The sequence below is a fragment of the Bombina bombina genome, chromosome 8, assembly GCF_027579735.1.
Source record: "Bombina bombina isolate aBomBom1 chromosome 8, aBomBom1.pri, whole genome shotgun sequence".
Lineage (NCBI taxonomy): Eukaryota > Metazoa > Chordata > Amphibia > Anura > Bombinatoridae > Bombina > Bombina bombina.
In genome coordinates, this window is record NC_069506.1 from 134,451,512 (window position 1) to 134,464,164 (window position 12,653).

Here is a 12,653-nt window from a genome sequence, read left to right on the forward strand (position 1 = left end):
AGTCTCAACTTAGTTCTTTCAGTTCTTCAGGGGGTTCCGTTTGAACCCTTACATTCCGTTGATATTAAGTTATTATCTTGGAAAGTTTTGTTTTTAGTTGCAATTTCTTCTGCTAGAAGAGTTTCAGAATTATCTGTTCTGCAGTGTTCTCCTCCTTATCTGGTGTTCCATGCAGATAAGGTGGTTTTGCGTACTAAACCTGGTTTTCTTCCAAAAGTTGTTTCTAACAAAAACATTAACCAGGAGATTATCGTACCTTCTCTGTGTCCGAAACCAGTTTCAAAGAAGGAACGTTTGTTGCACAATTTGGATGTTGTTCGCGCTCTAAAATTCTATTTAGATGCTACAAAGGATTTTAGACAAACATCTTCCTTGTTTGTTGTTTATTCCGGTAAAAGGAGAGGTCAAAAAGCAACTTCTACCTCTCTCTCCTTTTGGATTAAAAGCATCATCAGATTGGCTTACGAGACTGCCGGACGGCAGCCTCCCGAAAGAATCACGGCTCATTCCACTAGGGCTGTGGCTTCCACATGGGCCTTCAAGAACGAGGCTTCTGTTGATCAGATATGTAGGGCAGCGACTTGGTCTTCACTGCACACTTTTACCAAATTTTACAAGTTTGATACTTTTGCTTCTTCTGAGGCTATTTTTGGGAGAAAGGTTTTGCAAGCCGTGGTGCCTTCCATTTAGGTGACCTGATTTGCTCCCTCCCTTCATCCGTGTCCTAAAGCTTTGGTATTGGTTCCCACAAGTAAGGATGACGCCGTGGACCGGACACACCGATGTTGGAGAAAACAGAATTTATGTTTACCTGATAAATTACTTTCTCCAACGGTGTGTCCGGTCCACGGCCCGCCCTGGTTTTTTTAAACAGGTCTGATAATTTATTTTCTTTAACTACAGTCACCACGGTACCATATGGTTTCTCCTATGCAAATATTCCTCCTTAACGTCGGTCGAATGACTGGGGTAGGCGGAGCCTAGGAGGGATCATGTGACCAGCTTTGCTGGGCTCTTTGCCATTTCCTGTTGGGGAAGAGAATATCCCACAAGTAAGGATGACGCCGTGGACCGGACACACCGTTGGAGAAAGTAATTTATCAGGTAAACATAAATTCTGTTTTTGCTCAATCTAAGCAGGCCTGGAAACCTAACCAGTCCTGGAACAAAGGCAAGCAGGCCAGAAAGCCTGCTGCTGCCTCTAAGACAGCATGAAGGAACGGCCCCCTATCCGGCGACGGATCTAGTAGGGGGCAGACTTTCTCTCTTCGCCCAGGCGTGGGCAAGAGATGTTCAGGATCCCTGGGCGTTGGAGATCATATCTCAGGGATATCTTCTGGACTTCAAAGCTTCCCCTCCACAAAAGAGATTTCAAGGCTATCTGCAAATCGGATAAAGAGGCATTCCTACGCTGTCTGCAAGACCTAGTTATGGGAGTGATCCTTCCAGTTCCGCGGATGGAACAAGGACAGGGTTTTTATTCGAATCTGTGGTTCCCAAAAAAGAGGGAACTTTCAGACCAATTTTGGATCTAAAGATCTTAAACAAATTCCTCAGAGTTCCATCTTTCAAAATGGAAACTTTTCGGACCATCCTACCCATGATCCAAGGAGGTCAGTACATGACCACAGTGGACTTAAAGGATGCCTACCTTCACATACCGATTCACAAAGATCATCGGTTTCTAAGGTTTGCCTTTCTAGACAGGCATTACCAATTTGTAGCTCTTCCCTTCGGGTTGGCTACAGCCGCGAGAATCTTTACAAAGGTTCTGGGCTCACTTCTGGCGGTTCTAAGACCGCGAGGCATAGCGGTGGCTCCGTATCTAGACGACACCCTGATACAGGCGTCAAGCTTTCAAGTTGCCAAGTCTCATACAGAGATAGTTCTGGCATTTCTGAGGTTGCACGGGTGGAAAGTGAACGAGGAAAAGAGTTCTCTATCCCCACTCACAAGAGTCTCCTTCTTAGGGACTCTTATAGATTCTGTAGAAATGAAAATTTACCTGACGGAGTCCAGGTTATCAAAACTTCTAAATGCTTGCCGTGTTCTTCACTCCATTCCGCGCCCTTCGGTAGCTGTGTATGGAGGTAATCTGCTTAATGGTAGCGGCAATGGACATAGTGCCATTTGCGAGCCTTCATCTCAGACCGCTGCAATTATGCATGCTGAGTCAGTGGAATGGGGATTACAGATTTGTCCCTTCTGCTAAATCTGGATCAAGAGACCAGAGATTCTCTTCTCTGGTGGTTGTCTCTGGTACACCTGTCCAAGGGTATGACCTTTCGCAGGCCAGATTGGACAATTGTAACAGATGCCAGCCTTCTAGGTTGGGGTGTAGTCTGGAATTCCCTGAAGGCACAGGGATCGTGGACTCAGGAGGAGAAGCTCCTTCCAATAAATATTCTGGAGTGAAGAGCGATATTCAATGCTCTTCTGGCTTTACCTCAGTTAGCAACACTGAGGTTCATCAGATTTTAGTCGGACAACATCACGACTGTGGCTTACATCAACCATCAAGGGGGAACCAGGAGTTCCCTTGCGATGTTAGAAGTCTCAAATATAATTCGCTGGGCAGAGTACCACTCTTGCCACCTGTCAGCAATCCATATCCCAGGCGTGGAGATCTGGGAGGCGGATTTTCTAAGTCGTCAGACTTTCCATCTGGGGGAGTGGGAACTCCATCCGGAGGTGTTTACTCAGTTGATTCATCGTTGGGGCAAACCAGAGTTGGATCTCATGGCGTCTCGCCAGAACGCCAAGCTTCCTTGTTACGGATCCGGGTCCAGGGACCCAGAAGCGACGCTGATGCTCTAGCAGCGTCTTGGTTCTTCAACCTGGCTTATGTGTTTCCACCGTTTCCTCTGCTCCCTCGACTGATTGCCAAAATCAAACCGGAGAGAGCATTGGTGATTCTGATAGCGCCTGCGTGGCCACGCAGGACTTGGTATGCAGACCTAGTGGACATGTCATCCTTTCCACCATGGACTCTGCCTCTAAGACAGGACCTTCTGATACAAGGTCCTTTCAATCATCCAAATCTAATTTCTCTGAGACTGACTGCATGGAGATTGAACGCTTGATTCTATCAAAGCGTAGCTTCTCCGAGTCAGTCATTGATACTTTAATACAGGCACGAAAACCTGTTACCAGGAAAATCTACCACAAGATATGGAGTAAATATCTTTATTGGTGTGAATCCAATAATTACTCATGGAGTAAGGTTAGGATTCCTAGAATATTGTCTTTTCTCAAAGTCGTCTTGGACAAAGGATTATCAGCTAGTTCCTTAAAGGGACAGATTTCTGCTCTGTCCTTTTGCACAAGCGTCTGGCAGAGGTTCCAGATGTCCAGGCATTTTGTCAGGCTTTGGTTAGGATTAAGCCTGTGTTTAAATCTGTTGCTCCCCCGTGGAGCTTAAACTTGGTTCTTAAGGTTCTTCAAGGAGTTCCGTTTGAACCCCTTCATTCCATTGATATTAAACTTTTATCTTGTTAAGTTCTGTTTTTGATGGCTATTTCCTCGGCTCGGAGAGTCTCTGAGCTATCTGCCTTACAATGTGATTCTCCTTATCTGATTTTTCATGCAGATAAGGTAGTTCTGCGTACCAAACCTGGGTTTTTACCTAAGGTGCTTTCTAACAAGAATATCAATCAAGAGATTGTTGTTGCATCGTTGTGCCCTAATTCTTCTTCAAAGGAACGTCTTTTACATAATCTGGACGTAGTCCATGCCTTGAAGTTTTACTTACAAGCTACTAAGGATTTTCGTCAAACATCTTCCCTGTTTGTCGTTTACTCTGGACAGAGGAGAGGTCAAAAAGCTTTGGCAACCTTTCCTTTTGGCTTCGGAGCGTAATACGCCTAGCCTATGAGACTGCTGGACTGCAGCCCCCTGAAAGGATTACAGCTCATTCTACTAGAGCTGTGGCTTCCACCTGGGCCTTCCAAAATGAGGCCTCTGAACAGATTTGCAAGGCTGCGACTTGGTCTTCGCTTCACACTTTTTCAAAATTTTACAAATTTGATACTTTTGCTTCTTCGGAGGCTGTGTTTGGGAGACAGGTTCTTCAGGCAGTGGTTCCTTCCGCTTAATCCTGCCTTGTCCCTCCCATCATCCGTGTACTTTAGCTTTGGTATTGGTATCCCACAAGTAATGGATGATCCATGGACTGGATACACTTAACAAGAGAAAACATAATTTATGCTTGCCTGATAAATTTATTTCTCTTGTAGTGTATCCAGTCCACGGCCCGCCCTGTCCTTTTAAGGCAGGTCTAAATTTTATTTAAACTAGTCACCACTGCACCCTATGGTTTCTCCTTTCTCTGTTTGTTTTCGGTCGAATGACTGGATATGACAGTTAAAGGAGGAGCTATATAGCAGCTCTGCTGTGGGTGATCCTCTTGCAACTTCCTGTTGGGAAGGAGAATATCCCACAAGTAATGGATGATCCGTGGACTGGATACACTACAAGAGAAATTTATCAGGTAAGCATAAATTATGTTTTTCTTACTTGTCTTCGGTCGAATGACTGGAGGTGGGGGTTAGGGGAGGAGCTATATAGACAGCTCTGCTGTGGGTGTCCTCTTGCAACTTCCTGTTGGGAAGGAGAATATCCCACAAGTAATGGATGAACCCGTGGACTGGATACACCACAAGAGAGAAATTTATCAGGTAAGCATAAATTTTGTTTTTGCAGATTGTCTGTTTCATATTTCGGAAAGTTAATATTAATGAAATATTTTTCTTACCTGGGGTTTAGTCTTATTTTCAATTGTTTTAAATTGTGGGCTGTCTTAGGCTCGCGGGTGCACTAAATGCCACACTTTATTGCGTCATTCTTGGCACGAAAAGGGCATGTCAGTTGACACAAGTTCGTCATTTCTGGCGTCTTAGTTGACGCAGGGGTTCACACAGGTTTGCGTTAGTGACGCGAGTGTCACTTCCGGACATGGTTGGCGGCAAAAAAATTTCTAGTTACGTTGTGCGTCATACTTGGCGCCAAACTTTATTCATTATTTATTGCACCATTGCTTTTGCCTCTTGCCTTTTTCTAAGTTAGAGGCTATGCTATTTGTATTTTTTCCCATTCCTGAAACTGTCATATAAGGAAAATATTTTTGCTTTTATGTTTATTTTACATTCTGCAAGATGTCTCATTCTGATCCTGTCTCAGAAGTATCTGCTGGAACTTCGCTGCCTGACATCGGTTCTACCAATGTCCTGCCTGACATCGGTTCTAGCGCTGCGGAATCTGTTGGCGCTCTTCAAATAACCGATAATAATACCAAAGCTAAGTGCATTTGTTGTAAAATTGTGGAGATTATATCTCCTAATGTCATTTGTATTGTCATGATAAACTTTTACATGCAGATAGTGGCCATCAGTAATGGTACATTGCCAGTTGCAGTTCCTTCAACTTCTAATGCACATGATATACCTGTGAATTTTAAAGAATTCGTTACGGATTCTATTCAGAAGGCTTTGTCTGAATTTCCACCTTCTAATAAGCGTAAGGTCTTTTAAAACTTCTCATAAATAAGGAAGGAAAATAAGGAAAGCCTATTTATATTCAGGTCATCTTCTTAGGCCTGCAATTACTTTGGCTGATGTTGCAGCTGCTTCAACTTCTTGGTTGGAGAATTTAGCGCAACAAGAATTGGATTCTGACATATCTAGCATTGTTCACTTACTGCAACATGCTAATCATTTTATTTGTGATGCCATTTTTGATATTATCAAAATTGATATTAGATCCATGTCTTTAGCTAGTTTAGCTAGAAGAGCTTTGTGGCTTTAATCTTGGAATGCTGATGACATCTAAGGGCTAGATTTATCATAGCTGAGTCGTACAGGGGCACATATACGCGCCCCTGTATGCCTCAGTTCGCATGTGGTGGGGCGAAATTACCCGTAGGTAATCAGCATTGCACACGAGCGCAATCTTGCGCTCGCATGCAATCCCGCCCGCGCACAGCCAGTCACGCGCGGGCAGGAGCTGTCAATCTCCTTGGTCGGACTCGACCGAGGAGATTGAATTTCGCCACCTTAGAGGTGGCGAAGAGCGTAGGGAAGCAGCGTTCTGGTGACCGCTGCTTGATATATCACGGCGAGCAAGTTCTTGTGAGAACTTGCTGCTGTAGGGGCTTGATAAATCTAGCCCTAAGTCTAGATTACTATCTTTCTTTCCAAGGTAATAAATTTGGTTTTCAGTTGGATTCTATTTCAACTGTTACTGGGGGGAAAGGAGTTTTTTGCCTCAGGATAAAAAAAACGAAAGGTAGATCTAAGGCCTCTAATCGTTTTCGTTCCTTTCGACAAAAAAAGGAACAAAAACCTAATCCTTCTCTCTCCCTCTCTTGTTCGGCCAACCTGGACTGGTCACAACAGATGCGAGTCTTTCAGGTTGGGGAGCTGTCTGGGGATCTCTGACAGCGCAAGGAGTTTGGAAATCTCAAGAGGTGAGATTACCAATCAATATTTTAGAACTCTGTGCATTTCTCAGAGCTCTTCAGTTTTGACCTCTGTTGAAGCGAGAACCGTTCATTTGTTTTCAGACAGACAATATCACAACAGTGGCATATGTCAATCATCAGGGTGGGACTCACAGTCCACTAGCTATGAAGGAAGTATCTCGGATACTTATTTGGGTGGAATCCAGCTCTTGTCTAATTTCTGTGGTTCATATCCCAGGTGTAGACAATTGGGAGGCAGATTATCTCAGCTGTCAGACTTTACATCCAGGGGAGTGGTCTCTCCATCCTGATGTTTTCTCTGATTGTTAAGATGTGGGGTCTTCCAGAGATAGATCTGATGGCCTCTCATCTAAACCAGAAACTTCCCAGATACCTGTCCAGGTCCAGGGATTCTCAGGAGGAAGCAGTGGATGCGCTGACACTTCCTTGGTGTTATCAACCTGCTTATATCTTCCCGCCTCTAGTTCTTCTGAGTGAGTTCCAAGATTATCATGGTACAATCGTTTGTTGCTGGTGGCTCCAGCTTGGCCCCACAGGTTTTGGTATGCGGATCTTGTTAGGATGTCCAGTTGCCAACCTTGGCCACTTCCGTTAAGGCTGGACCTACTTTCGCAAGGTCCGTTTTTCCATCAGGATCTCAAATCATTAAATTTGAAGGTATGGAAATTGAACGCTTAGTTCTAAGTCATAGAGGTTTCTCTGACTCGGTAATTAATACTATGTTACAAGCTCGTAAATCTGTTTCTAGAAAGATTTATCGAGTTTGGAAGACTTACATTTCATGGTGTTCTTCTCATAAATTCTCTTGGCATTCTTTTAGAATTCCTAGAATTTTAGTTTCTCCAGGATGGTTTGGATAGGGGTTTGTCTGCAAGTTCCTTGAAGTGACAAATCTCTGCTCTTTCTGTTTTATTTCACAGAAAGATTGCTAAACTTCTTGATATTCACGGTTTTGTACACACTTTAGTTCGTATTAATCCCGTCATTACATCAATTTCTCCTTCTTGGAGTCTTTGGTTTTGAAGGCGTTACTGGCTCCTCCGTTTGAGCCTATGCATTCTTTGGACATTAAACTACTTTCTTGGAAAGTGTTGTTCCTTTTGGCCATCTCTTCTGCTAGTAGAGTGTCTGAGCCATCTGCTCTTTCTTGTGAATCTCCTTTTCTGATTTTTCATCAGGATAAGGCGGTTTTGCGGACTTCATTTGAATTTTTACCTAAGGTTGTGAATTCTAACAATATTGGTAGAGAAATTGTTGTCCCTTCCTTGTGTCCTAATCCTAAGAATCCTCTGCAAAGATCCTTACATTCTTTGGATGTGGTAAGAGCTTTGAAATATTATGTTGAAGCTACTAAAGACTTCAAGACTTCTAGTCTATTTGTTATATTTTCTGGTCCTAGGAAAGGTCAGAAGGCCTCTATTTCCTTGGCTTCTTGGTTAAAGCTTTTGATTCATCAAGCTTATTTGGAGTCTGGTCAGGCCCCTCCTCAGAATTACAGCTCATTCTACTAGATCAGTCTCCACTTCGTGGGCTTTTAAGAATGAATCTTCAGTTGATCAGATTTGCAAAGCAGCGACTTGGTCCTCTTTGCATACATTTACTAAATTCTACCGTTTTGATGTATTTGCTTCTTCTGAAGCATTTTTTGGTTGAAAAGTTCTTCAGGCAGCTGTTTCAGTTTGATTCTTCTGCTATTTTCAGTTTCTCTTTTCTTCATAAGAATAACTTCTATTTGGGTTGTGGATTATTATTTCAGCATTTGGCTGTTTATTTTTTTATCCCTCCCTCTCTAGTGACTCATGCGTGGAGTTCCACATCTTGGGTATTTGATATCCCATACGTCACTAGCTCCTGGACTCTTGCCAATTACATGAAAGAAAACATAATTTATGTAAGAACTTACCTGATAAATTATTTCTTTCATATTGGCAAAGAGTCCATGAGGTCCACCCTTTTTATGGTTATGATTTTTTTGTATAAAGCACAATTATTCCAAATTTCTTTGATGCTTTTTACTCCTTTCTTTATCACCCCACTACTTGGCTATTCGTTAAACTGAATTGTGGGTGTGGTGAGGGGTGTATTTAAAGGCATTTTGAGGTTTGGGAAACTTTGCCCCTCCTGGTAGGATTGTATATCCCATACGTCACTAGCTCATGGACTCTTGCCAATTACATGAAAAATTAATTTATCAGGTAAGTTCTTACATAAATTATGTTAAAACATCTAATGTAAAAAAAGTAGCAAAATGTCAGGCCTTTATGCCTGTAAAATGGATTAAAGGAACAATGAATGGTTGCTGTCTTAATTAATCCCATGCCAAAAATGAACAAATTTTAAATGTCACTTATGAAAACCTTGGTATTTTTTTTTATTTTTTTTTTGTGTACAGATATCAGTTTTTGGAGGATGCTGTAAAAAATCAGAGAAAAATACTTTCAACTCTTGTCAAGAGACTTGGTGAAAAGCATACTAATCTGCAGACATCTACAAAAGATGTTCGATCTTCGTAAGTGACTTATGTACAATTGCTTATGGGTTTTTTCTTTCATAATTTTAATTAATTGTTTAATACTTGCGGTAGAATTCATTTTAAAATACTCTTGTAGATATTTACTTTTTTTTTATTAAAAACTGAAGCGTAGCAAGTAAACAAAATTATCTCCATCTTTATTCTAATGTTAACAATATCTAATCTCAGACTAGATATAAAGGGATAGGAAAGGCAAAATTTAAACTTGCATGATTCCGATCGAGCATGCAATTTTAAGACTTAAATTCACTTCTATTTTCAAATGTGCTTCATTCTCTTGGTATCCATTATTGAAAATGAATATCCACATATCTACACTAGTGGGAGCTAGCTACCGATTGGTGCCGGCACACATTTGTCTCCTTTGGCTAACTAGATGTGTTCAACTAGCTGCCAGTAGTGCAATGCTGCGCATTCAGCAAATAAGAGAATGAAGCAAATTTTTATAATTGAAGCAAATTAGAAAGTTGTTTAGAATTGCATGTTCTATCTAAATCACGAAAGAAGATTTTGGGGTTTACTGACCCTTTTAAATCTGATACTTACTACCCAAATAAGAATATAACTCATATAAAACTATCCACATTCTAAACACCATTTTAGATTATGAAAAATATTTTGGCAAGCCTGGCAGGTTTAACTTGTAACCACACTACAAATTTTTGGGTTGGCGCAGAAGATGTCACAGAATGGAGATCAGCTTGAGCATCCTACCCATCTTTTGTTTAACTTTTAGGCTTGACTTGAAAATACTACATTAAATCACTGCTGCACTTTCTCCTACTATAGGATTCGTCAGGTGATAGATGTACAGAAAAAGTTGCAAGTAGATGTGAAGATGGCCATTCTACAAATTATGCGGGAGCTTAACAAGCGTGGTAAACTGCTTGTGAATGATATGCAGGTAAGACATTTTCATAACTTTTAAGTAGTGTTTAGTGCATGTCTGGACCAAAGCTAAATTTATATTTTGTGTACTTGTATCTTTTTCAATCCATGTGATTTTTTTTTAAATTTATTTTTAGCGCCCCCACGCCCAATTAGGCTTAATTGCACATTAATGCGTTATAATTGAGAGAGTAATTTCTTTATGATGGTGGAGAGTCCACGGTACGTTACTGTTTGGAATTAATCACCTGGCCACCAGGAGGAGGCATAGATGCCCTTCAGCAAGAGCTTTAATATCCCTCCTTTCCTAACCCTCCCAGTATTTTCTTTGCCTTGTCTAAGAGCAGGCTTAGATAGGTGTTTACGGATTTTCTTCAAGATTTATAGGAATTGTACTCCCACTTTTCCTGAAATAGCAAGTGCTTGGAAGAGAGGGACAGAGTACTGGCTGTGGATTGTAATCTCCTAGCAAGAGTTATGGTCACAATCCTGCCCAGGTTTTGCTGGGACAGTTTTTAGCAGTCTCCTGTAGGACCAGTAACACAGGCATTGTATTTAAACTGAATTTACAGCAGCTTATTTGCTTTAGTCTTGCATTCTACCCAATCCAATAGGTACAGCCATAGAACGAAGTGTTTGTGGGGGGTGGGGAGGGGAGTTAGAGCTGTACAGTTTGGAAACGAAAGGGTTAATGGCGAGGCACTGCGGTATAAATTTGCTGGTAAAGTACATAGACAAAATTTAATATCAACTTGTTTTGAGTCTCATTGTATCCTTCCCGTACTCCCCAGTCCATCTTTGCCTTGTGAACTTTGAGGTGGGTGAAGAAAGTGCTCTGAAGAAAATTGGATTGTCCAATGGGTAGTTTCCCTGCTAGATAGGATTGGGGTTGTATGGTTGTATGTAGCCATGCAATTCTCTTAGTAAGAGTATTGGTGAAAGTTGGCTCTGAATGTAGCAAGGTATCTTCCTTGGCCTCCTTCCAGCCTGATTATGCCAACACCCCAACCTTGCAACCAGTGTTATCTTAAAACTGCTTTCCTTCTAACTCAGGTCCCTGTCAGAGGAGAGACTGTCAGACCGGAAAATGCTTTAAATGGCTGCAACAGAGACCCTGGCGTTTTAAGTGCCTTACGTTTCTATCTCTGGACACAGCAGAAGATGGGTACTGAGAAAGCTGACCGGACAGCACCTAGGTTCCTTCTAGAGGGATGGGACAAACGGATAGTTTACTCATGTAAAGTGTTTTGAGGGCATCTTGTGTATCAAACCTGTAGTCTCTTGAGGAACAAGTTTTTATTGGGAAGTGAAACTTATCAGATATATTGGGCATATATATTTTAGAATTGTTTTTATTGAAAAGGTCAAAAACAAATTGTGGGATATTCTCCTTCCTGACGGGAAGTGGCAAAGAGAACACCCATAGCAGAGCTGTCTATATAGCTCCTCCCTTAGCTCCACCCCCAGTCATTCTCTTTGCCTGCTTAACTGCTAGGAAGGGTAAAGTGAGTGTGGTGACAAAAATGTTAGTTTTTATTTCTCAAGCAAAAGTTTATTTTTAATGGTACCGGTGTGTACTATTCACACTCTGGCAGAAAAGGGATGAAGATTTCTGCAGGGAGGATAATTATCTTAGCACTTTGTAACTAAGATCCACTGCTGTTCCCACAGAAGCTGAGGAGTACAGGAAAACTTCAGTTGGGGGAACGGTTTGCATGCTAAGCTGCACTGAGGTATGTTCAGTCTATTTTTTTTTTCTAGACGGACTGATAATTCTAGAAAAGGCTTACAATATCCCCATGAGGGAAGGGTAAGCTGTATTCAGACACTTAATAGAGAATCCCAGCTTGCATAGAGGCTCATTTGTTACTGGTGGCACTTATGGGAAAAAACATTTTTTTTTTATTATTGAAAAATGTAGCTTTTTTTGAGGGACTTTAAGGGGTCATTGTGGCTGATTTAAGGGTTATTAACCCACATGGCTAGTCTAGAAACACTTTGATGTGTTTCTTTTAGGCCCCACTAACATTGAGTGAGGTGGGAGGGGCCTATTTTCACCCCTCAGTTGCGCAGTTTCTTTTACTCTGAAGACATCCAGCTGCTTCTCCAGAGGGTCCTGCTGTGTTTGAGGGCCTAAAAGGTGTTTTTCTTTTATGTAATTAGCAAGAGTCCATGAGCTAGTGACTTATGGGATATACATTCCTACCAGGAGGGGCAAAGTTTCCCAAACCTTAAAATGCCTATAAATACACCCCTCACCACACCCACAATTCAGTTTTACAAACTTTGCCTCCCATGGAGGTGGTAAAGTAAGTTTGTGCTAGATTCTACGTTGATATGCGCTTTGCAGCAAGCTGAAGCCCGGTTTTCCTCTGAGTGCAGTGAATCTCAGAGGGATGTGAGAGTATTGCCTATTTGAATTCAATGGTCTTCCTCTAGGGGATCTATTTCATAGGTTCTCTGTTATCGGTCGTAGAGATTTCTTCTCCTACCTCCCTTTTCAGATAGACGATATACTCTTATATACCATTACCTCTACTGATTCTCGTTTCAGTTCTGGTTTGGCTATCTACTATATGTATGAGCATATAAATTTCATTTTTCTTACCTTAAATTTTCAATTTACTTTTTTTCAAAAATTGCGGGATGTTAGGCTTGCGGGTGCAGAAAATGCTTCTATTTATTGCGTCATTTTTGGCGTAAGACTTTTTGGTGCAAAAATTTCGTCATTTCCGGCGTCATAGTTGGCGCTGG

General features: G+C 41.6%; 1 protein-coding gene across 1 annotated transcript in view; it reads left to right on the forward strand.

Annotated features, from left to right (window-relative positions):
- Positions 1-12,653, forward strand: part of TRIM28 (tripartite motif containing 28) — a 253,485-nt gene that overhangs the window by 117,857 nt on the left and 122,975 nt on the right. The window contains exons 6-7 of the mRNA XM_053691009.1: positions 8,871-8,987; positions 9,801-9,915. Of these exons, the coding sequence (XP_053546984.1) occupies positions 8,871-8,987; positions 9,801-9,915 (232 nt within the window). The remainder of the gene's footprint in view (positions 1-8,870; positions 8,988-9,800; positions 9,916-12,653) is intronic.